This window comes from Falco peregrinus, chromosome 4, assembly GCF_023634155.1.
Source record: "Falco peregrinus isolate bFalPer1 chromosome 4, bFalPer1.pri, whole genome shotgun sequence".
In the NCBI taxonomy this organism is placed as follows: domain Eukaryota; kingdom Metazoa; phylum Chordata; class Aves; order Falconiformes; family Falconidae; genus Falco; species Falco peregrinus.
The window spans coordinates 89,020,195-89,046,556 of record NC_073724.1 but is presented as its reverse complement, the minus strand read 5'-3'; the positions used below and the strand labels follow the sequence as shown (position 1 = coordinate 89,046,556).

The window sequence follows — 26,362 nt, the reverse complement described above, 5'->3', positions numbered from 1 at the left end:
ATCTTTTGCTGATAGAATACACACAGTTCTTCTGAATTTTTTTTCTTTCATGATTTGAAATTTCTTTTTAAAAACACCAAATTGATCTATGAAACTGGAGGCAGGTGCTTAGCAAAAAGCTTGTTTTGCTCACTGCCCTGCCACCAGTGGGAGTGCTAGAAGGGTAATTTCAATTATCATAGAATCACAGAATGGTTTGGGTTGGAAGGGACCTTAAAGACCATCCAGTTCCAACTCCTCTGCCATGGACAGGGACACCTTCCACTAGACCAGGTTGCTCAAAGCCCCGTCCAATTATGGAGAATTTCTTTAGAGTTGAGCTCTCCCTTTGCTGTGCAGGAGAAGTCTCCCAACTCTCTGTCTGTCAGGCTGATGTACTTAGAGCCCAGCAGGGCGAGGCAGAGATGCCGGGCTTCACTGTGGTCAGTAGCCAGCCTTATCTCCAGCCAAGTGTTTGGTGGCAGGGTCTATGTAAGAGGATAACTATGCATTAAGATATCCATTAGTCTGGATTGTGGGGGTTGGTGTGTTCCTCATCATGCTTGAGTGAGGGAAGTCCTTCTAACTCCTTTAGGAGGCTTTCTTGGAAGAGTTCGATTTGCACAAGCCCCGGCATGTTCCAATCTGTTCTGTGAATGTATCAGAGGGACTGCTGTTCAATTATCATTTTCATGCTTCTTATTTCATTTTCCATAATTAAATGTTAGACTGTCATAAGATACATTATCTCTAAACTGCTAGCATTGCATAGCAGTTCCATTTTATGCGATCCTAATTTGCTGATTATTTTTGTTTTAATACCTTTTGCAATTAATGTATTGGCTTATATTGTGATGGACTTGGCAGTGTTAGGTTAACAGTTGAACTTGATGATCTTAAAGGTCTTTTCCAACCTAAACGATTCTGATTCTATGATTCTGTGTTCCCTTGCACAGCTTGATGTGGAGCTGTGGTGAGATGATGAACAAGGAATATATGGGAGGATACTGTGTTTGGGCAGGGGCGATACAAGGACAACAAATACTATGGTGCAGAGGCAGAGCAGAAGGAAATGTATTGTTGAAAAGAAAGCGAGGGAAGCAGAGGTGAACATGTCACTAGCTGAACTCTTAATTTTCATGTGATACAGCGCCTGACCTGCTCAGCTCTGCAGGGATGCTGGCCAGCCTGTCTTGCCACACAGACATGTCCACGGGTGCCCATGGGCACAGTTGATGGCCAGCCCAGTGCCCTGCCCACATGCTCCGCACCACTGGTGATTGCCAGGTGCCCCAGACGGCTTGGGCATACTGGCTGCATCCCTGGCACTGTGCTGCACTGAGGTAACTGAGCTGCTTTGAGACCCGGGGACACCATAAACATGGCTGTATCTGACTTCACAGGCTTTGCTGGGCCTGATTTTAGTCTACTACACTGCCACAGCCTCCCGTTGGCATAGTCTGCCCATGAGCTTATGCTGACTAGTGGCATGTTGGTGTTTTCAGGGAAGAGAGAAAGCTGTGCTGCGAGCCACGTCTGGGCTGAAAGCTACCCCTTGGCTGCCTAATTTGTTCCATCACTGTGGCAATTTCCTTGGGGCTTTAGAAGGTGGTTGACGTTGTCCAGAACAGGGTGCTGGCTGAAGCACCTGCTGTCATTCTTTCTGCTGTGCTGCTGCACACTGAGCTCAAACCAAGCTGCTGAATCTGAGCCCCATCTTGGAAATTTAGTTCTGAGTTTCAGTATTACTCCTTGGACCAAATTTTAACTTCAGAAATTTCTCTGCAAGCTTGTGGGTACTGGAGAATTAAGATTTTTCTGCCATCAGCAGAGCAGAACTGCAGGTCTGTGGCTTTCCTGCTTGTTTCTGACTCATACGTTCTCCTGGGCCTCTCTTCTGCTGTTTTCCTTCTTGTTCTTTCCCCATGCAAGTTCACTTCTTCAGGATTTAACTCTTTGTCTTATCCTGAGGCATCACCATGGCAAAAATGTTGGCCATTTCAATGAAAGCAGAGGGACCAGATACAGAAGTCAGTTACCCTGGCTTAATAAGCTTCCAGACATCAGCTGAACTGTGGTAATTAAGTGCACTCCTAGCCTGTGGCAAGCACAGGACAAAATCCATGAACGTAGACTTTCGATGATAAACATTTTCTGCTAATGCAGTTTATTTTCTGCCTCTCGTGTTAAGAGCACACATGCAGCTAGGATGAATCAGACAGTGTATAATGTTAAGCCCCGGTAATTCACTTTTGTCTCTGAGCTGCAAATTGGTAAGATACTGCTGCTGATAAAGATGGAAAGCCAGAGCCCCAGGCCTGCACGCAAGGTTTGTAGACCCTCCCAGAGCTCTGCTTGTGGCACCGCTGGGGCACAGAGCGTATTGCTTGACTGAGGTCTCAGACTGTGGCTGTCAGTTGTCGTTAGCATCTGGCCATGTGTGCATTGTGAAATAGGGATACTTACAGGACAGTTGTCTGCTCACTGGGATTTGGCATCTTGTAGCCCTCTGATTTGGCACTTTCCGTGGTGCTTAGTAGCCTGTGGCTGCTCCATCAAGCATGGGAGCCTTGCTGAAAACAATACTTTGTGGTGACATGAACGTGATTGGTCTTAAAATAATCTCAAAGTTAAGGCTAGCGTATCTTTCAAGGAGATTTGACAATCATCTTTGGCAGTTTGGTCCCTTTTCTCTTTTAAATTCAGTCTTAACGTATTATTTAATGCAGTATTTCGCCTATATCTTCCCTTGAGTCCTTTCTGCAGACTGAACCTGCCCAGGTCCTTTCCCAAGCTTCAGTCATTTGTGTTGCTCTCCAACTACATTCTCCTTGGTTTCTGCCTCTTATACAGAGTGTATTGCCCAGCAGAGCGAAATATTTAGATTTCAGCTTTGTGGCATTCATGTGCCAATGCACTCACAGTATAAAACACAGTGGAACTGGAAATAGTTTATAACAGCCATTACTTCTGTAACTCTTTAAACTATTTCACACTTCATTTGGAAAGATCTCCAGTGGTAGATGGCTGGAGCGGGCTTGAGGAAAAACTGAAGGGCACAACTCTGCAAAAATCATTATTGGTGAATTGCAGTTCTCGTGGTTTTTTTTCAATTTTAGAAATAAAATATTTTATACAAACGTGAAAGAAAGTAGAACAAAAGTTTCTATGGTCTATACTCTGAAAACATTGAAAAGGTGTCCTTGAGTGGTGCTAGTTAGGTGAGTAGAGTATACATGCAGGATTCAGAATTTAAAGATTGCAGACATAGTGTTCTCTGTGTTGCTGATCACTCAAACTGTAAACTCTCTTTTCAGATTTCTGGTGACTATTCATGTTTCTTCTGACTGAAGTGTTTCTATGTCTATTTATTTGTATGTATCATTATGTAGGTATTTATCTTCCCACTACTGTGGTATTTGATGGCTATCTGAAAAATCATTGGAAATTGCTTTTTGTTTTATTTCAATATATATGCATTCTCTGATTGGATTATAACCTTCTTACTCTTGTTAGTATCTGTTCAGTCTGTGTAATTAGTCAACACATTCGCATTTTCTGTGGAGAAAATAAACCAAAAAAAGTCTCATCAAGTTTAATATGATCTATGAAGGTAAAAGACTATTTGCTTCTCTTTTTTGAAGAGCTATAAGTTGTGTAAGATGTTCTCCCTGCTTCCTCCAGTGACTTCTGTATTTTTATTTATGAAAAAACCTTTCCTCAAAGATATACTTAAGTCATATAACAATAAGAATCGTTATTAGGGAACCTGGAAAGTTAAATTCTTTATCATATTTTCTGGTTGTGGATTTTGAAGCACTTTGTATATTGTTATAAAGTACAAAAAGTCTGCACAGCACTGATAGCTTCAAATCTTCACATTTCCTTAATTGCTACCCAGGTAAGTAGGATAATTTGCTCCAGACTTATGGCTACTGTGGCAACTCAGAAACTGACTGGAATATTAAATTGACAGGATGTAGTGGGTTTTATAGGCTTTACTGGATCAGAGGTTTTGTCTGAACAAAGAAATGACATGCAATATCCTGCAAACTGGCTAAAAACACAAGGTGAAAGCTGGTGGTGAGTTTTTGCAATAACTTTCTCTCCTTCAAAAAAAATATCTCAAGACAAGAGATACTAGGTGCAGATTTTAAATTTATCATTAGAACTAGTAGGGCAGGTGGGGTGTCTCAGGCTACAGTTCATCTGGCTCCTCTCCTGCTGTAGGCTCGAAAAGCAAGGACCGGTTCATACCCTGACTTTCACCAACCCCACATGGAGTTTCTGTGTGCTTGCTCATCCTTCCCCCTGACCCAGTACCCAAAGCTACACTTTTACATATCTGTCTTTCTAGAGACCAAGGTGAACACTATATAGTTAGATAAACTCACTAATGCTTTTTTTTTTTTTTCTTCCCCTGTTAACTTGGACTAAAGCAAAGCATGTAGTATAAGAACAAGGTAAAAGACAATCAAAAGTTGGTATCCTTTTCCTGCTTTCCCACCCCCACTGGAGACTTGACTTTTAACTTTGCCTTTATTTCAGTAACATGGAAACCAAACTGGCCTTTTAAGTAAGCATTCTTTTAACCACAATGACTCTTAAACTGCTCTCTGGAAAACAGAGCAGAGCTTTCCCTGGCGCCAAGTGTAGTGTCACCTCTACCCCTTTTGTAAACCAATTGATCTTTGCTATATTTTATGTGCCATCCTTCTGAGCTCCTGGGTAATGACCACAGTCAGATATCACAAGAGTGGCCTGACATGGCCTCCTGGACTCAGCTTTCCAGACAAAAAGCAGAAGCAGATAAAGGAAATGATTCATGGAAAAAGGGCTGGATTTGATACCGTGATTTCTCATACATGTGCAGACACACAGATGTCCCTGCTTTCTTTTTGATTCCTAATTTAAAAATCAACCAAACACACACTGTTTGAAGTCATAAAACTACATCTGATGATATAAAAACTCTTCTGCCCTCTAGTGCTGTGAAGCAGTGGGATGTCGGAGATGCACTGATGTTTTCTTGGGGGGGGGAAATACATAGCCTTGCAACTCTACTATTCCAGCCATTTTTTTTTCACTGACAAAGGGAGGGGAATATAAAAAGTGCTTAATTTTTGTGTATGAGAGAAATATGACCTTAATATCTGAAACAGCCAAGAAAAACTACTTTAAAATGTCTTGAAACCAATAAACTGTACAGCAGCTTGTCAAAGGCAGTTTGGGATAAATTATAAATGCTACTACTTGGTCAAATAAAAAAAACCCAAAACCCTGAAAAAACATAAATGATGGGGAATGTTACACCATAAGCAAGGTGGGTTGTCAAAACTTCTTTTAAGTAACTGTTGCAGTTGAGCCATGAATGTCAGAGGGGCATTGCTGCTGTCTTAGCTCCTGCCTTTGAGAGTCAGGGATTTGGTGGAGAAGTGAAGAACAGTCTCACGGGCACCAGGGTATGCTGGCAGGAAGGGAAGGGATCATATTAAATGGCACCATTAAAGCTCGCAGCTCTATCTTTACTAGTTTAATATCATAAATTAATCCATATCCTCCTAGAATAAGTCTTCAAAAAGAAAGAGGTAATTGGATATAAATACTTTCCTTCCCAAACCCTGAATTACAGTGATATGGTAGAAGGCAGCTTTTTGCACTTTGATCTCTTTGCATGATTTTCATTCCCCTTTTTAGCTTAGTCTCAGGCCTCATTCTCTCATTACTTTTCGACAGCCAAACTGTGCTTTCTCTACTTCCTAGCTTGTCCTCTAGCCACCCCCTGTGGCCCTTTCTTCTTTTAAGAGGCTGAGCCTTCGCCCCTCATTATTCTTTGTTGTCTGCTCTTTTCCTTGGGCCTTCCCCACTATGAAGTCAGATGAAATATTTGTGCCCATGCGTGCACATAAACCCCTGCCGAATGCTGCAGAGAGGTGGGAGCTTGCATTTCTGGTAAACCTGCAGCCCCATGGCTCAGCTTCTGCTGAGCGGGAGCAGTGTAAACTCCTACCCGCATAATACACCGTGTAGATAACCCCCTTTGTTTTCTGCAAGTGGAACTGATGTGTTTTCATCACTCTTTTGATCACCTCGAGTCTCTTACATACTCTGAACCCTGTCCTGCCTCTTTGCCGTCATGTGAGATTGATAGCCCCTTGAGACAGCAACCGAGTTTTGAATTAAGTCTAACAAAACAGGGCTTTTGTCCTGATTCAGTGAGTCGCATCTTAGGCATGACAACAACATAAATATGCCCAAGGAATTCCTGGTGCCTGACAAAGGCAAGGCTGACAAGGAAACTGAGGCTCGGGCTGAAAGCAAGTTGCCTAGGTCCATCACAAACAGCATGATTTTGCACACTTCTTGGACAACTTTTGAACAGGGTGCCTAAATCCACAAGGTGTGGTGCCCTCAAGGTATGGGGTGGGACTGCCAGCACCAGTGCTCTTCCCAAGCTGCAGAAGTAGTTGTCTGCCGTACAGAACATTTTGGTTCAAGGAAGTGATTTGATTTGAAATGCATGAGATTTGAGGTCAGCGGTCTAAAATGAGACTTGAATAAGAAAAGTGATGGCGTATGCTAAAATTTTCTGAAAATTTTACCTTTGGTATTTCTAGCCAGCTCCAAATACAACAGGTATTTCTAGAGCATTTGCCAAAAATTCCTGAAGAGCTGAATCAAAATAAATACTGGGTTTGATATGAAGCTATTTGCTACAACAGCAGAAAACTGACCTCACTGATGAAGGCACCCCATTCTAATCCTGGTTTTCTGCAGACAGGAAAAATAAGACTTTTTCTTTCCTTTTAGTGTCCGCCCTTATGTCTTGATAACTCCAAACGAAACCAGAAGAAACCAGTTGCAGCAAAGTAAGTTGAGTTGCTTAATATAGTAACATTATTTCTACTTGAATAAGTTTAGGATTTTGTGCACTTTATTGCCCTAGCAACTTTTATCCTCATTTTTACAGTGCTTTTATATGTGTAGCTGTGACAGTGAAGTCAGTGCTATGAGCATTCTCCATCATCATGTAGGCTTTTCTTAAGATTAATTTCTCATCTGGCTAAACTTCATGCAGAATAAGTCTTGTTCAGGAAAAGGTGCTGGAGCTGTTCAAACTGGTTTCTACAAGACTCGGCTGGAATTAGCTCTATCCCACTTTTACAGGGTTAAATTCAGATTGGAGAATCCAGCTTTGAATGTTCTCCAGGTTAGGGGGGGAAAGAAAAAAAAAAGGCAAGTAAAAAATATTTTTTTAAAATACTCCCATGTGGAGACTAAAGCAACTAGAACCACTGTTGGCTGTTGAATCTCTATTTAAGGATTGTAGGTGGCTCTTTTCATGAAGCTGGTAAAGATAATTTTAGACAGAAAATACATGTGGATATAAGTTCACTTTTGCTTGGCTTTGAGTCTTGCTGGTGAAAGTAGCTAAACAGGGACACCCTGAACCTCTACCAGAAAGATTAAGCATATGTTAAAAAGCAAAGTTACAGCAAGAGTTGGCTGTGAAAGAAATCCCGTATGCAGGGGTGACCAAGCACCGCAGTCCTAGACTCCTGAGTGTTTATTTGTGCAAGATATGAAAGCTGAAGGAGTGTCAGTCAGCACTCATCGTGTTTTGAGCCCTCAAGGAAACAGTGCAGTTAAATCCTTTCTTCTCAAACATCGTGAGTTTGGTTGAAATGCTTCACCAGCAGGATGGTGTGGGGCTGGGTTTCCTTTGGTTGCAAGAAAGAAAATGAACTGCTCCTGAACTAAACCGTAATATTCTAGAAGGAGGAATAAAAGCAGATCATCTTAAAGCTGACTCTGACACTAACAGCAAAGGTGCTGCTACTCTAATAAAGATCTGTTTTCACTTTGTGCCACCAGTGTGCAAGGTCTGAAGCGTGCTAAATATTTCTCCCTTGGATACTGGCAGAAACAGGGCCTCACTGAATCCAGTCTCTACCTAAGTGTTTGTTTTAAAGGTGAAATAACAAGCTGGTCTCTCTCTTAGGCCCCTTGCACAGGAACTGGCTTTGTCTTGTTAGAGGAGAGCTGCTGGTGGTGTCAGATAGCTGTAGCCTGCCTTTAGAAAATATGGATCATGTTGGTTTTAGTAAGAGTGAAACGAGCTCCTAGAGCAACTGAAGCACCACTGTAATACACAGCTCCTCTTTTCATAGGCTTTGTTGGCCTGGCTATTGAAAGAAATTGTTGGGTTTTTTTCCTCTGTCAGTCGACTCAAGAGAGCATTTTACTCAACCAGCCATCCTAGAGCATATGGCCAGTGCCCCTGGCTATGTTGACTAGACTTCCACCAGCTAAACTGGGAACTTGCCACCCATCTCACATGTGGACACCTATGTTGAAGTGTCCTAATTTGAAGCTGAATCATGCATTCCTCCTGTTTTTATTTAGGGAGCATGTGGTCGGGAGGGAAAATTACTTACTTTTCATTTCCCTGCTGGGGAGCGTTACACCACAAGCATTTCCCTCCATGCAGCAATAACATCTCAATTGTAACAACTTCTGCTTTACCTGCAGGAGTAAACACTGTGGCATTTACCTACAGGTTCCCAGGCATTAAAAAGCAGTCTATTAGCAGTCCCTTAGCTGTTCTTAGTTTTGCTTTTGGGGTTGAATCCTAGGGTTTGCTCACCATACAGTCTCGAGTTAGTTAGGCAAAACGTTTGCCTTGTTAGTTGATCGTTGCAGTGGCTGTGTAACATCCTGGGGGATGTCTGCATCCCTTGAGAACAAGTTTGTCTGTTACTGGATGGTCTTCAGGGTTACATACAATTAGCGATACTGCCTGCTTTTTAGTATTGCCTCTAACTTCCATATATTTGTTTCTTTTTTGTACCTGCTCAGTTGCTAAGAAAGAGCTAGATGACCTGGAGCGGTGGAAGGAAGAGCACAGGCCAGGGCCAATTAAGTTGGTTCCACAGAGACTGGGTAAGACATGTAAATCAGCTGTTACTAATTGCAAAATTTTATTTTCCAGGACGTGAGACATTTTTCACTTTTTCTCACATGCTACTTAAAGAGATTCAGCATCAATAAGGGCTAACATGAGCCTACTGTATGTGCTCTGTGCTTCTTGATGGTGATGGCACTGAAGAAACAAAACATTTTTGCTCAAGAAATCTGTTGAGATCAGTGTAGAAAATCTACACTAACATTTGGGCAGAACAGGTGGATTATCCCTCCTGCTGGTGACATTGTCTGTGGCTGCCTCTGAGGGGGTGCACACTTGGCATTAGTGTGCAGATGGACAGCATGTGTTGGAGACCCTCCAGTTAACCATAAGAAAACTCCTCTGTGTTATGGGCCAGTACGGCTTTCCTGACGCTGCCACTTGAAGGGGCAAAAGTGATCCCTGCAGCTTCAGGCATGCAGGCTAAATGTGCATGAGGCTCTGTATAACAATTTTATAAAAATAACACGAGACAGGTAAATGAAAAACAGGATAAAAAGCTACAGGAACTGAAGTCATCCTGAACAAATGTGTTTGGTAAGATAACCAACTTATTTTCTAGACAGGTGCGAAAATCCGTAGGAGATCTCTTCAATTGTAACCACTATAAAACATTTAATTCAGTGCTATTTGGGTGTTAGTTAAAAAAAAAAAAAAGACAAAAAACTCCCAACCCGCCCTCAGAAAATAGGACTGCAGGTTGTGCTGAAGCATGAGGAAGATTATTAGAAGTGCTTTTTAAGTACCAGTCTTAGACCTATCTCATTTTAGTATCTTTCTTTAAAGTCTTTGGCACAAAAGGTAGGAGAAAGCTGGTGAAACTTACTGACAAGACAACACTTGAAAGCATCATCCATATAGAACATGATAAGGGTACTGTGCAGCAAAAATGGGATGACTTTGAATGACAAAATCCATTCTGACAAAGTGTATGAATATAGTGATGCCTTTATTAGTTTTGTAAATCTAAGGCTACTTTTCCTTCCCTTGGCTGTCATTGGAGAATTTGGGGTGCACAATGCAGGCTATTGTCTGCCTTGACCCGGGAACTAATTTCTTTCTTTACCGTGCTACACAAGGTAAGTTTGAATTGGTGTCCTGTGTATACAAATAGATAGCAGGTGGGAGATGGAGTAACTTAAACTGACTCCAACCCAGATTTTTTTTTGTGGTCAAGGTGATACTGGTCCCACATGTTTGTTTTGCCCTGCAGCTGGAGTTCCAGTTGTTTGCAGTGATGAACCTACCTTTGCAAGTTGGTGTAATGCCCTGAATTCCCACCATCATGATCAGTTGTGTGGCCAGACATGCTCTTTGTGAGTTCATATGTGCTAGCTGATTCTTGCCTGTGAGCAGTTCCTAGAAGATATGCTTCTTTCCCAAGAGGACCACAAAGTTTTTTGCTGAAGAAAGTGAAATCTGAAAACAGAAATTTGGTGTGTGGTGTCCATGCAGAACGTCTTCAGGTTGGCTACATGACTGGGGATGTGGTGGCAAACCAGCAGTGACTGAGTGTGGGGAGTCTTAACTTCTTCTGGTCCCATTGCATTTAAAAAAATTCTTGGGAAGGAAGCAAATTAAGAAAAAAAAAAGGGGGGAGGGGCAAGAAAAAGCTGAAAGAATTCAAGGAGGTTTTATGAGCTCTTCAGTCACTGTCTAGATGCCACCTAGAAAGACTTCTGGAGACTGAGACACATGCACTATGTTCAGTGCATCTGAAAAGAGGGAAGGTGCAAAGATTATTAGATTTTATCATTCCCACAGGAATAAATTTGGAACAGAAGAGAGCCCAAGGAAGGAGAAAAAAAATATAAGTGGCTTCTCTAATTTCACAAATAAGTTACTCATTAAGATAAAAAGGTATCCTATGTTATTTTCTCAGAGTGATTTTAAGAGACTACACATCGAATCTAAATCACCAGAGAATTCTTAAAGTTGAAGTTTCTTAACTCTCATGCTTTCCATAGGGAAATTAATATTGTGGATTTCAACTCTGTAATAGTTGACTGGCAAACTTACAGGTACCACAGAAGGATGAGAACAATGAAAGGTTCAAGTGCTGCCCTCCTCCACAGTACATGCAGCAAAGTACAGTGAAGACAAAAATGTTAAATGTTGCCAATAAAAGGCTAGAAAGAAAGAAAAATCAAGCATCCAGAAGGTTTCAAAATGTGTTTAGTAGCAATTTTATTTCCCAGACCTGGGAGGAGACACTCTACAACACCAGCTGTATGGTTATTGCTGCTGTACACTTGTTGCTTGTATACTGTATGGCTGATCTTTCTTGAGAGTAATGTTATGGAGTTATTTGTGTGCATATAAATGTTGCCATGTAGAGGAATGAAGCTGGGTTAATGAACATTGATAATATACAGCTGTGAGCTGGCTTCAGGGGCGGTGGGTTGGCTGATGTGGATAAGGTGCAGCTGTGGCTGGTTCCTGCTAAGTAGTTAAATAGCTCTAAGGGGTATGGAAGAGGAGCTCTGGATGAAGAGAGACCTGGAGGAAGCAGAGGGAGGTGAGAGAGTGTGCCTTGAGTGTAGGAGAGGAGAGAATTCCCTGGATGGAGGAGAGACAAGAAGGATGTAGCAGAGGCAAGAAGCAGGGTGGACTGGCCTGAAGAGTATGAAGAAAGAGCATGAACAGTAGATGAACTGTTGAAACCTTGTGGGGGATTGGTGGTGTGCTAACTACTTATTGAAGTTAACCTGGTATAGGATGGTAAAAGCCTTGTTGCAGCTGGCTAGTTTTGATAGTGCTGCAACATTGCCACACTTGGAGAACTGATCTTCCATTCCCTGAACCTCACAAAAGCACCTAAAGATTAGTTAACTTCCATTAGTAAGCAGAGAAAGCCGCTTTTGGTGAAGAGCGATCCCTCCTGGAAGACCTAGTATAGTTGTCTTATGTTTCAGACACCTCGGGTAGCACAGGTTGGTCCAGCTGCCACTGTAGGGCTAACAGCCACATAGTGGAGAACCTCTCAGAAAACCATAGGTGAAAATGCAGATCTCATCATCAGAATGTCGTGGTGGGCTTTTTGCAGCAACTGAGGGAATGAATTATTGGCTTTCCCAAAGCAAGAAAATACTTTGGAAAATAGTAGAGAAGAATAATAGAATCAAGCCCATTCCCTTCATCCCTTAAGACTTTTATTGCCACTTTCTCTGTGTGGCTGGTTTTTTTGTTTGTGGGTTGGTTGTTTGGTTTTAATTGAAGAATGAACATTATGTCCAGAGCTTTGGATGCTCTCAAAAGAGAGCCTGTGCTTTTGGAAAGGGCACCTTCTGCTACCTGGATGTGAATGTGAGGTCTGTGGGAAAAGGCTTTGATGCCTATTTCAGAAAGGGAATTCTTGCTTGAGCCTTAAGACATGACTTTAAAAGATACTAAAGATAGCATCCTATTAGAGTTGGCAGACTCCAAGCTCCTAAATTTGATTAAAGTGAAACTTTTTGGCAATAAAATTTCTGACTTTGTATGCGTGTTGGTGACAAACTGAACAAAGGTGGGAAGAGCTGGATCTGAAAAAGGAGACTCACCTGCAAAGCACGACTGGTTTTCTGAAAATGGAATGGTGTCTCAGTAAACTGATCATATACTGTAGGGCATATTTGCTGGTAGAGTGATGATGATACAGTGGATGCTCTGTACATAACAAGCTAGTGCTTTTGATGGATGGATGAAATGATTCAAAAGGTCTCCTATCTGTTCTCTTTAATGTCAGACAGCTACTGTAATTATGAAAAATTTCCTGTATATGCATACATCCAATCTGTTACATTGCTTTGTTCTGAAATGACTCGCATTTGAACTTAAAATGCTCATGCAAAATGCCATTTCTATGTTGGTTTTTTTTCAAGGTGGAAAAGAATCAGAGGCTCAAACAAGGCAAAAACAGCAAATGATGCTCATGCAATCTAAATACCAGCAAAAGGTCAGGAGAAATAAATTTGTTTGTTTATTTTAAGAATTTAAAAAAAGCTTTTCATGAAGTGTTTCATATGACTATAAAATGAACTCACAGCTGCTTGACAAAAGAAAGTCATGAAACCTGAAGGAAGCAGCAGAAAACTAGAAACAAATGTATTGCACCAAAGAAAATGAGAAATCTAGCTATAAATATGTAGCAACCCATATCACAGATCATATCTAAAATGATAACAGTACAGTTGTAAAGCCACTTACATGCCTCGCTGTATCTTCCAGCATGCTGCCTACAGTTCGACTAATTGATCAATGTACTACCCCATCCAGTGCTTATATAGAAATGTTGTTCGTGTTATAAAAGGTATAAATGCTTGTAAGTTATGAATCAGCTCTGTGATTGCTTGCATGGATGCCCATTTATCAGTCCCAGATTTCTCAGTCTCCTTAAAGCCAATATTGGAGTAGCTGGTGCACAGCCTGCTTTATTCAGTGTCTCATTTTAAGAAAAAAATTCTGGAAACTTTCCTCAAACACACTTCAGATTTGAAAGATGGGCAGTACAGGAGTTAAGTTGCCTTGTGTGTTCTTTGTATGCATACATATATAAAATAATTTTTTATGTTTATATCATACAGCACAAGAGAGAAGAGTATGTAAAAGCAAAAAAGGCAGCTGAAGAAGCTGAAATCCTCAAAAAGAAAGCAATTCAGAGAGAAAAGGTAAATACGGTTACTGCAGAGTTGGAGCCACATAAAAAAAAATTGTCTTGATGCTTGATTTTGCTGAACTATGTGGAACAGGCTAGTTATATCAAACAGTAGCCCTGGATTGGATCAGGGAGTTAAGAAATCCAGCCCTCCTCCTGTTGGTAGCTGGCTGAAGGATGCCTGACCTGGTGTTCTTTGGGGCTTGAGCATTCCTTTGGCTCTTCAGAAACTCCAGCCTTTCAGTTGCATCCATCCTGAAGAGTTAGCAGAAAGGGAGAATGCTGGGGTCATGATTAGTGTTACAAATACAGGCTATATAGTTCACTTCGGCATGAGCTTTTTCTGTAAGATGGGACTGTGGCAGATGGCACAAAGACCTTATAGAAATCCATAATTGCTTGCTGTATACATGGGAAGAATACAAGAAAATCCAGCCTGTCATGGTTGAAATGGCATCCAAATTATGAACAGGTCAGTGTAGTCTTATCTTCCTTGTGCTGAGTGCACCCTGAAATTCAGATGTCCCTCCAGTCCCTCTGGGGCTTGCACACCCAGGTATATTGCTAGCATGAAAAATCACTTTTCCTTCTAATATTCACCATATATTGATGCCAATGATAGCTCACTTTGAAATCATTGGGTTTATTTTGTGTGCATTTGTTTTTTCTAGTTATTCTCACAAAATATCTTCTTGTCCTGGGTGCTGCATAAACCTTTGTTAAAGTTCATTCATGTCTCCTTGGTGGTAACCAAGTAGCACTTGCCTAAGAATGTGATGTGGAATTTAAAGGAGAAATGAAAAGAGGGGGAGAATGATACCGATGTGTACAGTAATAGTGAGAGAAAGGGAGATTTCAAGTTTGAAATTTTTTTCTCCACAACAGTAAAAATTATCTTCTGCACGGAAGCTGAATGCTGAGAGTTAATTTAAAAAGCATCACTACTTGATGGTGTACAAGGGCATGCATGAACAAAAATAGCCTTAATTGCCTCTAGGTAAGGGTTAGTCTGCTCCCAGTCTTTCAGTGGTTAGCATTACTCTTTCAGGATAAGTCCATACACAATAGCTCACAGTGGCAATAAATACTATCATGTGGAAATGTCATTAACAGTTACCAGATCATGGATAGCTCCAGAAGTAGTGATGATAGCAATGGTAAAAAGAGGATTAATTATATTTTATTTGCCTATTAAATATATGTTGTTTGCCCGTGGGCATTGGACAGGAAAAATGTTGCTATCATTTATAGTTACACCTAGAAAATATATTGATGTATCAGTTTTGTTTTCATGCTCTTTACTTTCCTTACTTTCACTCCCGCAGATTATAAAATCTTTATAGATGTTGTACATAGTAAAACTGTAACTATCAGTTTCTTCTAAAGGAGAATGCAACATTGTGGCAAACATCTTTTCCAAACAGACTGTTTAATTTGAATAAATAAACATAGACCCACAAAGCAAATAAACAAAACAGAGGAGCATGAAAGAGAACTCTTAATTTGAATTTGTTTATTTGGATTCTCTTCCACAATAGTGATTGAGCTGATGAAGATTTCTGCTTGGAAGATGTTTATATGTTAAAAATTCAACTCTGTGTTTAAGAAAAGCATGCTGGAAAGCTACTACAAGGTGTCAATTTGGCTATGTCACCCTGCCTGCAGATGAAAGGTTTCTGAGATCTGAGAATGACAGAAAAGGGATCCTAAAGAACCGGTACTGTATGACCAACCTTGGGCCCTGCCTGATTACTGCAGGAGAGGAACTTTTTTAAAAAAGTGATTTGTAGACAACTGCACCTGCAGGGCATCAGCTGAGAGCATGTCTTTCAGCAGATTCACAAACCTTCTGTTCTTGCACACTAGTCCTTCTTTTGCTCAAGGTTATTATTCATTCAATAAAAACCAAATTGTGTGACAGGCTGAAAGGAAATAATGGCTAGCCAGCTTTATCAGCAGGGGCCCTGAAACTTCTGCAGCTGGAGAGCTGCTTTGCCAACAAACATGAATGGTGAAGCCCTGCAGACTAATGCACAGTGACTAGGTCAGGTGCTGGTACTCAGCTCAGTTCTTTCTTGATTGTAAGGTTGGTGTACTGTAAGCCAGTGGTGCTTATGAGCATAGGATCTGTTTATGTTGGTGCTTTAATGCTGGTTTTGCAGAGAAAAGCAGTATCCACTCTCCTGTTACCTTTGTGACCAAGAGAAAACTGGGTGTCTGCCAAGGCAGTACCCAAATGTGGAAGATCTGCTTTACCATTTGTATGAGTCCACCTGACTGTCTCTGTCATTCTTTAATTAACCATGAGGTTAGGTGCTGGAATACCTTGTGCTTGGCATCTACCTTGTCTCTCTTCAGCTCCCAGAAAGAGGAAAGATGGACCCCTCCCCCTCATTCTGTGTTCCACAGGACCAGTTTGTGTGAACTGGTATGCAAGTCTCCATGGTACCAGTGAATGAGAGTTGGGATCCTGTGTGCTTTGTGTGAGGCAGCTTGTTCTGGGACTGCTTTGCTTTGTTCATGGGATAACCCTGGGCTGCATGAGTTTGGCTGTTCTCCTAAGCTAGTGATCTCTGAGTGGTCACTGAAATAATTTTGGAGAGACTTGGTAACATTAGCAAGGAAGTCCCTATTTCTGCATTTGTCCCTAGTGCTGAGATGCACGTCTCATCTGCAGAAGGTGTGGGAGTAGCACCATTATTATTTGCTCATTAGTAGCAGGCATCTGTGGTTTGGTGTCCTTTCTGCAGCCCTTCACATGAAAGATTTTGACCAGACCAAACCATAATTTCCTGTGTGTCTTTGGGGTGGAAGGACCATCAAAGTTCCCAAGAAAAAAAGAAGTGGCTGATATTTGGCTTTTTTTTTTTTAAGCTTTCTGCATTTGTGCTGTACACAAAATAGCATAACTTCAGCGTACTGGATATTTATGTTTCCTGTCATTCAGTCTCTGTTCCTGTTGCCCTGCCTTTAGCCTTTCCTTGTATATTCTAAATCTTGACTAAACATTAAAAGATTTGAAAGATTTGAAGTGAAAAGGCTTAGTGTAATTCTATTGCATGCAACTTTCTTTTGCATTATGTGGTAACAGTCCTGCCATCTTTAGAAACTCTCCTATTTACAATAAGCTGTAATTTTGTTTTATTCTTTATCAGATCATGTGCTCTTTAACTTGACTGTGTTAATCAGCATGAATGGCCTTTTTTGGGAATTTGTTAAAACCAGGCACTTTACAGACCTTCTGCTAATGCTTTTCAACATGTTTACCTTCAGTATCACAGCTGTTCCACTCTTGGCTTTGTTTATGAAGACCATGCCAAATGTGGAGTGCTTTGGCAATGTCTATTGATAGATTGTCATTACTTAGAGAATGTCCCAGTCCCGTTGCCTGTCATTTGTATGTGTCCTAAGCAGGAGTCCCAGGGTAAACCTCCAGAGCAGAAAATAGTCACACCAGCCACAAGTAAATAATTTCAATATGCTGGTATACTTTTCAGGCACTGTTCTGGTGGTAGAACAGCTGTAGGATTTTTTTCTTCTTTTTTATCTGCTGGGAGATGGGGGTGATATTGAAGGACTGTATTTATAAAAGTTAGTATCAGTGTGTTGTTCTAGCTAGGAGCTAGACCACAGCAAATCCGGTGATCTTTGAATTTGAACTTTTGGGAGCCTTGCAGTATGATGGTGGATCCCATGTCAAATGCTTTTTGAGAGGTAAAGGCATCAGCGTGTAGTGCTGAGCAGTGGAGGTGAAAAGCCTGGGAGCTATTACTGGTGTCTTGAGGGTATCAGCGTCACCTTTGACAAAAATAGATGCCATCAGATTTCCTTTCTTCCTCTTTCCTTTCTTTCCCTGTAAATTGTTACATTGCACAGGTGAGTGGGAGTCTTCTCCCTGAAAAATCATCTGTCTCTGGGTGGAGGTGTTAGAAGCAAACAAGATATCCCTTGAACACTATCAAAATTTACCTGTACTGTGGGGTGATATTCCTTACTTTAGTTTGATTATTTTTTTTTAATTGCATCAGTACTTCATACATTCTACCACTGTCTCAGCATGTCAGATGACTGAGCAATGGGACATCTTATTCAGAGATTTGTCTTCCTCCTTTTGTTTATTTTTCCATTGCCTTTCTCCAAATAACTTCTAAGTCATTTGCCTTCCAACAGTTTATAGCATTATACTACACAGTGGCTCTTTTCCTATCTGCAGACATCTGACAGGATTTTTTTTTTCTCTTAATTCAATACATGCTGTGGACGAATTTGCACTTGTTTTGCAAATTTCTTCCAGGCAGTCATTCTTTATCCAATTAAAAAATACCCACCCTGAAATCACTGAAGGCAAAGTAATTGAGTAACTGCCAGCAGAATTGTAATTCTTCTGAAACGTTATTGACTGCAGCGCAGGAAGAAAATTATTGGGGTGGGGGTTACAACCCTGTTCTTAACACTGCTTTCCCTCTTACACCCCCACCTCCCACCTATTCTACCTGGCCTTGCACAATACCTCCACCCAGGTGCAGTGTCCTATCCCTCACCTGGGCTCTGACCAAACGGGCCATTCCCACCCACAGCTCCCTTCTCACCTCTGCAAGGTATTGTCTGGAATTTCCCAGGCACTTCGTTTCGAGCAATGTCTAGTTGCTGGGTTACCAAATATTACTTTTTTTCATTTTGAGGGTGGGCGATGAGCAGAGTGACAGTCTGAAGTTGCAGTTTGCTCAACATGCTAGTCGTCGTGAACCTCGGGTGGGAGCTGCTGTTGGAGCATCCCCCCACCAACTGCAGTGTGGGAGCTTGTGCTTAAAATATAGCAGGGCTGAAATCCCAGTTTGGCACTTCTGTGCTTTTAATACACTGAACTGCCTTTTGACTGCTCTTCACACTGAACCTGCCTACAGCCTGTGTGTCAAAAAAACCCATTTGGCTAGTCTTTGACTGGAATTTAGCTTGAGGTACATATTGCTGTTGCTTCTCTAGTTTCTGATTTAGTTTCATGTTTTATTCTACTTGAATTTTGGGGGTGGGGCAGCATAGGTGATCCTTCTACTGGAAACTATATGCATTTTTATGTTAAAAGGCTTCATCACTTGTGTGGTATCCAGATTTCCAGAGGAGTTTTGTGTGTCGAGGGTTTGGTTGACTTGCACTGGGCTTGGTAACTGAGGTAGAATAGCATTGATTGAGCACAAATGTTTCCCACTTCCATCCATCTCAAGACGTGTTCAGCTGGCCAGTACCTAATGCTCCTGAAGGCCACAGATCTACATGCAGAGCTACAGGTACTCCTGTCACTGTGCTTTCAATGCTACAGGACTATCCCCTGCTTCGGTGCGGTGATTCACGCCCTCTGCCTTCCTGCTAGGACCAGTGTTGCAGTAGTTGTACCAAGAGCTGGTCCCAGCAGTGCCATGACATGGGAGCTGTGAAGGCTCGTGAGACCCTGTGTGAGGATAGACCGGTCTGCCAGCAGCACAGTGGCATTTTCTATTTCAGATATCTCTTGACTGGGAGCTATTTGGTCATGGCTAAAGACTTTCAAATTTGAGATTGGGTCACTTCTGTACTCACCTGCTGCTATAGTTGTTTGAAAAACCAGATTACTGAAATACCTGAATTGAAGTAATCAATGTTTGTTTCTTGCATACTGCAAATCTCAAGTATGTTTTCTTGTTTTGAATGCTGTAGGCAGAGAGACTTGAAGTTAAAAAAAGGCAACAAGAAATACAAAGAGGAGAGATGTTCCTTGAAGATCAATATTAGTAAGTAAAAATTGAAACTTATTACCTAAAATTCCTCATCTGCTTGTCCTTCTGCTTTGGGATTTTGTTGGGTTTTGGTTTTTGTTTTGCTTTGGTTTTTTTTTTTTTTTTTTAATTTGTTTGCTTTTGTCTGGTTTGGGGCTCAGAAAAGCTTTGGCTTCTGTTGCTGTTCTTTCACTTTTTGACATGAAACTTTTGACTTCAGGGCAAGAGGCAATGGGCACAAACTGAAACATGGGAGATTCCTCCTGAACATCAGGAAACACTTCTTTTTCTTCTTAATCTAAGGGTGACTGAGCATGGGCACAGGTCACCCAGGGAGGCTGTGAGGTCTCCATCCTTGGAGATATTAAAAAACTATGGGTAACTAGCTCTAGGTGGCCCTGCCTGAGCAGGGGGTTGGACAAGATGACCTCCAGAGGTCCCTTCCAACATCAACCACTCTGTGATACTGTGAAATATTTGAACCCTCCTCCATGCCTTATTCTGTGAGAAACTGGGTTCAGTAGATTTCTCTTAGCTTCTGAAAACATACATTTTAAAATGAAAACTGTGAATCATAGAATGACTTTGTGCTTTCTTTCTGTAACTAAATCAATATGTGATCGTTCAATCCAAGACTACTTATTGAAACAGGATCTAAATTACATCTCCACCCATTTATTTTAGTGACTAGTAAAGAAACTAACCCACACAGAAATAATGAGGGCTTCCTATATTTAGCACAGTCCTACAGCTTAAATGTAGAGATCTGCTGTGAAGACCTGTTTCCCAAGAATCCCTCCTTAATGTCAGATTTAGATATGGCTTAACTCCCGACATAATTAATTCCATTGGCAGTGAAGTTCCTGCCTTGCCAGTTCACTCTACCCCATTTATTTATTTTTAACTGATACAAACCAATTCTATCACATAATTAACACACAATGCTGTTTAGTCACCTTTACCTTTTTTTATCTTTGGCTCCTGAAATTACTCACCTGTGTTCTTAGCATGATTGATTGCTCCTTCCTCCTCTGTGACCTTTAAAGAGGTCACTTTTGTCCCATGCTAGTAGCTCCAGTTCCTTCATCATTTGCCCAGTCTCTGTTCTCTAATGTATAGACATTTTAGTGCTTTCTCACTGATCTCAGCCGTGTCTTTTTCCTTTCAGTTCTTCCCATTTAGCTTTAGATACACCTCTTGCTTTAAATACATTGCCAATGTTTGTCTCTAGATACTGGTATTTTCCCTGCTGTTTGTCCTCTGTTGGTCCCGGTGTGGATTTCTCACACGCACACCCTGATTCCTCAGGATTTCTGAAGACCCTGCGCAACTTTAGATCTCTGCTTGTTTCTGACAGACTAGACACCTTCAAGCTCTTCAAGCCTAACTAAACAAGAACCTTTTCAGTGCAGGGTCCTCAGTTATGGGACTTTTTTTTTTTTCCCCAAGGGCATTGACAGGGTTCTTATCTTCCTATTTAATCTGGGGTTTTTTGTTTTAAGGCTTATTCAGTTATGAACAGAGACATATTGCTTCCTTTCTCTCACCTTCCCTGTCTGTACCTTTTTTTTTTTTTGGCTTAGGGTGAAATGAATTCTGCTAATCAGCACTTTTTCCATTAAAAGTAAGCTTGGTTCTGTCAAAAGCAGGCCCAAACCCTCTGAAACACCTTCATGTGGGCAAGTAATTTGGTTCCCATGGGGTGCAGGAGCTGAGGCTGAGAAGGAGACTGGCTTGCAGCCATTCTGTCCACTGATCTAGGAAAGCCTGGTGAGCATTCAGCAAGTGTCGTCTTAGGTAACCAAACTGACTGATGCAGCTGAGGGTAAAGATGAACTGTCGAGCTCCATTGCTCAAGATCATGTTCAACTATCAGAAGATTATTTGTATGTACTGTGTATTGAACATACCACCAGGAGGGCCCTGTAGATACTGCGCTTGGAGGAAATGACCAGAAAACTACCTACATTGAATTTTGGTTAAGCAAAAACATCCTGTGCTGTACAGAGTAGCACTAGTGCCTTCCCTGGTCCAAAGGAATCCCTTGGTGGGCAGAGGAAGACGAGTCTTTACCACTGGATGTTGTTGAGGTTGCATTGCTAAGATACATTGACACTATGGAGCACAACATCCAGGAGTAATGGAAAGATAGTGGGTGACATCTCAGATCTCGTAAAGTAACTCCACTGAAGTACTGCCAGTTATTAGAGACATGTTTGTGTAAAAGTGCTTGGTATTTAAAGATGTGCTTTTTTGCCTATTATGCAAAAACGAGTGACTCGCTGCTTCCATCATCTAAGACCCTATGTCTAGAGGTGAAGAGAACAAATATGAGGTTGTACTCCTTTCCTCGCTGTCTCTGCTAGAGTATTTTGACCTTCCCTGCTTGCTGGGAGAGGCGGGGAGGAAGGTCATGCGCTGCATATAAAGCAAGGACCTCTGCAAAGTCATGGCCTTTGGAGCCATTTCAAAAGATAAGCTGCCTGGTTATTCTGTCCTCTGTAAGCATCTGTAGCTGCAACATCACAGTTTTCCCGAGATCGATGTGTACCAACAGTCTCATTAGCTGAGAAACCTTTTAAAATTGATCACCGCCTCTAGTTGTATCAGCCTCCACAGGTACAGCCCAATCAGTACCTCTCTTGTATGAAGTGCCGCTTCTATTTGATAAGTAAGGACACTGAAGATTTGCATCTCATTAACATATTCTGACAATAAAGTATGATGCTACCCAGAAGTTCATTGTTCTGATTAAATTCCTGTCACTATTAAAACCAAGAACTTCTCGCTGACTGAAATCCCCTTTCATAGGGTGTAACATGAAGTAAGTGAATGCCAAAAAGAAAAAGTTGTCTGCAACCTTGTCCGCTGCCTGCAGCATACAGTTATTTGCTATCTATTGAAAGCCTTGTTATCTTCTGTGCGTACAGCTGGCCCTTGAAAGTCAACTGTATCTGTTATAGTTACTTGAGTATACATTTGTGTCTTATGAGAATGGGGTCTAGATATGCATGCAGGGTGCTGTGGAAAAGTCTGCGAGCTTCTCTTTTTTTGGGATCAGCAGCTCCTCTGAACCAGGTGGACTCAAGCTCTATTAGGTGACTAAAATGGACAGTACTCGCAAGGCATCTCCTAAAGTAGCTGAGTAGAAAAACCCTGAAGAGCACACAGGAGCAGACTTTGGGCTGGGGGAGTTGCTGCATGGCAGGATTGATATGGATTGTAGTAACGGAGGAGATGCAATTGAAGGATTTATTGGTGATGTGTTGCCACGGTTCTGCCTCTGAAGATGTCAGATCTAGAAGATAATGACATATGCACGTTTCTACCAGAAACTACTTACACATGAAATGGAGTCCTTCCTTCTGAGTAACGGTGTCTTGGATACATTTTACATTGGTGTCCTGTGGTAGAAGCTGTGTTTCTGTCAAGAGTGCATTAAAAGGGAATGAATGCTTGCGTAGTTCATACTTTGCAATTGCTAATCCTTGTAAGGTAAAGACTGAGTGTCCATCTTTCCAAATGGGAATGAAGAAGAGGTTAGATGGGTAGCCCAGGACTCTTAAGGACATCCCTCTTTAGGACATAAAACCTGTTATTTAAACAGTTGTGAGGGATGGCTACCTCATGACTTGCTTTTCTCTGTGGCTTGCTGTGCAGGCTGTATGATTCTGTACCTGATCTGTAGTGTTTCCCACCATATGATTTTAGCCCAGCTCTCTAGTAAGGTGCTTTTATTTAATTTGGATTTGACTTCCCAGAAACTGTAGTGTTGGATGTGGTCCACTGCTTTTCTAATAGTCATCTACCTATTTATGTAATGGGAAAAGCAGTCTAGAACACAGGGTTACTTTTTAATAGTACATGATGGATGTTGTATCACTTCATCCTTCCCCTTGTTACATACTCGTGCCTCTGTTTTTGTGAAGGTTGTACTCCTGTAAAAATTCCTGGCACTTCTGCACTAGGGTACATGTGTGCACTCAATATATTCTGTTCAGAATTTGGAACTGGAAACGGAATTTGCCAGAGTGTCTCTGAGTGCATATTCCAAACACAATGCAGGAGGTTCACCAAACCAAGCTGATGTACATTTGCCTGCCAACTCAGTTTTCTCAAAAGTCATAAAATGTAAGAAAATAAAACCTGAATCAAAACAGAATTTTTATTTATTTATCTATTTTTACAGGATAAATGCTAGTGTCCTTGCCAGTTTTCAGTCCCCTATGATGTGTGGTTCAAACAGCAGTCTGGTAACAAATTTTCCCCACAGAAGTGCAAATGTAAACCTGACCAGACTTTTAACATAGCTTGCTAGAGAGAATGAAAGAGGACTCACACAAAAAGGGTTTGCAGCCTTGAGAATCTTTTGTTTGCTTCTTTTCACCACAATGGTCTTCATTTTGTTCATTTGCTCCTGATTATTTTAAGCATTGTCAATTATTTAGCTAACAGGCAGAAAACTAGGCTTTTATAGACATCCAAAGGGACTCTCTTGAGTGTAATAATGAAGGCAGTTTATTGAACGCCTGTGAGGTTGCTTTCTAATTGTATGCATTAATCTGCCCATGCAAGCTGGCTGAAAATATAGAAGCAGATTGCACATGCAGATGGAGCGCACAGAATGGAAGATCTATGCAATAGACTTATACAAAACTGCACTTCCCTTAAAACTGGATTTATGCTTATTACTTTAGATAATAAATTAAACTTACATCTAAGCTAAATTCCAAGAATATTGGATGAGTTGGTGGGAGGAAAAAATACCTTAGCTGTATTATTTTATCTAGTCAGGAAAACAAAAAAAGCAAGTTGGTAGTTGGTTGACAGAAAGATTAGTTTTGGGTGTGGATAGGGAATGATGAAAATAATTCTGCTGAGAAAGTTGCCTTTTTTTTAAAAAAATATTTCTATACTTGAAGCTTTATACCTAATATGAACTACTGCCGCGGTTTTTGTTCTTATCCTCAAGAACAAGAACTTGTCAGGCAAGAAAGCCTATCAGCCAAAGATAGTACAGTTTTGATCACTATCATTAGATTTGTCCAAGTCCTCCTTAGTATGCTTGTACATTACTTCCAGTGAAGTCTGTGAATGCTGCGTTAAGCTTGGTGTGTGGCTACCAAAACAATCTGTGCTGGAAAGCAAGCGAGCTAAATACCCAGAGGATGGCCTTTCTTCCCAGTAAAGGGCATTGCAGAAGAGCCATCAACATCATACAGGCATTTCACATTGTAATTTTTCACATTATAGCTTCCAGCAAAAGATAAATCCCACACCCACATGCACACCAAAAAATGGATGTTAGTTCATGCTGAGAACTTTGCACATGGCTGGTGTTTGTTTTTATTTTTACACAAAAGTGAACTCTGTCCTGCTGGTGTGGGTTAGAGTTGAATATAGGAGAACCAGAACCCATGTAGAGTTGAGGGCACGTTTGTTGCTGACAAATGGAGATGTTTTTACTGCCTTGCCCCTTATCATGGCCCAGCTGTAGGAAACATGGCAGTTACTTGTAGCCTTCTGAACTTCTTTAAATCTTGTAAACTTATTGCTGTGGTAAATCTCTGCAAAGAAGAGGGGATGTGAGAGGGTGCATGTATACCAGCAAAAGCCATTGGTGGCTCCACTCGGGCTACTTGCAACTTTCTTAATGGCTTAGTTTTGAAATACGTACCTTTGGTGGGATTATTTCCACAAATGGTATTACTGGCCTCCCAGCTTCATTCCCACTTTAGCAACTGATTTTCATTAGTGAAAATCCCAACTATACCTCCCTTTGAGTCTCTTTCTCCATCTCCCAAGGTGGAATCTATGGGAAACCTCCATAAATGGACAGCAGTCTCATCAACCTTTGTGACAGCTTCTGTAATTTCTTCTATTTTAACATTTGATGTTTGTTAGGCCACATGATAGAGGAGCAACAGCGGCCCTAGTACCAGCCAGCCTGGCTTGTGTGTCATAGCAAGTGCCTGACCAGGATGCATATGGCAATGCATAAAGCAGAGCCCTCACTGAGGAAGGAACAAGGGCATCAGTAAGAACACACCCACCATGGACCTTACTGAAACAAAGGGCAGCTTTTCTTATGGGTGGGCTTTGGTAGTGTTAATCAACTGATCTTAATTTCTGCAAAAGCCAGGGAAGTTGTTATGCTTCACCAATTAAGTAAGCTGAAGTGGGGAGCAGTGTAGATATGCTTGCTGGTGCCGCAAAAAGATGCGTCTTGAAGGAAATTCAGTTTTAGTTTTTGGTTTTGTTTTTGAGAGGGGGAATCCTGCTATTGTTTAAAAACCATTGTGAAACTTCTGGGCAGATGTGTGAAAATAACATTATGTATGCATTATGCATGGGTTTTAGTTTTTTAGCTTAATTGGAAGGAATGTTGAAATATAACTTTAGCATTGCTTGCTGGCAATGACTTTGGAAGCTGATGTGTCCATGTCATTCAGCACTGGGTGCTACTGTTGTCTTAATGACTACTCATGTTGTCTCCTCTCTGAAATGGCTGTAATGATTTACTTGGCTTGGGATTCTTTATTTTTATTTTATATTGCTGTTTTTTAATGGCTCTTAGCATACTTGCGAACATTCATTAGAGCAGAATTGTAATGCTGGAGATGCTGCTGATGCAGCTTGGGAAAACAAGGCGTTCAGGAGCTGTCTTGTTTTCAGTAGTAATAAGAGTGGCCATTATCTTTTAAAAAATGTCAAGAGAAATAAATAGATTTATGATATATGCAAAAGTATTGTGCTGCCTTTTTTTTCAAAAGCACTGGCATAAAAGCCAGTATATTTTTCTGTGTCCTGGCATTTCAATATCCATCAATTAGAGCAAAAGAATTACCTGCCACTGGTTTCATTGGGAAGAAGTAATGAACATTACAAAAAACCTTTTTAATTTATGCATTTTTAATATTAGTCTGTAAAACAGACTTAAAGCCAAGAACTTTATATATAGGCCAAAAATTTATTTTCTTTACATCTTTGGTCCGAGGAATACAATCTCAAATTAAAAGCTTAGCAAGCAGT

General features: G+C 41.1%; 1 protein-coding gene across 3 annotated transcripts in view; it reads left to right on the top strand.

Annotated features, from left to right (window-relative positions):
* The window catches only part of EPSTI1 (epithelial stromal interaction 1), a 48,544-nt gene that overhangs the window by 3,743 nt on the left and 18,439 nt on the right, over positions 1–26,362 (top strand). For all 3 annotated transcript variants that reach the window (XR_008747021.1, XM_013305374.3, XM_055802920.1), the window contains exons 2-6: positions 6,790–6,848; positions 8,839–8,922; positions 12,808–12,881; positions 13,510–13,593; positions 19,272–19,345. Coding sequence is in view for 2 of the 3 variants with exons in the window: in XM_013305374.3 (XP_013160828.1) it covers positions 6,790–6,848; positions 8,839–8,922; positions 12,808–12,881; positions 13,510–13,593; positions 19,272–19,345 (375 nt within the window). In the remaining variant the exon portion in view is untranslated. The remainder of the gene's footprint in view (positions 1–6,789; positions 6,849–8,838; positions 8,923–12,807; positions 12,882–13,509; positions 13,594–19,271; positions 19,346–26,362) is intronic.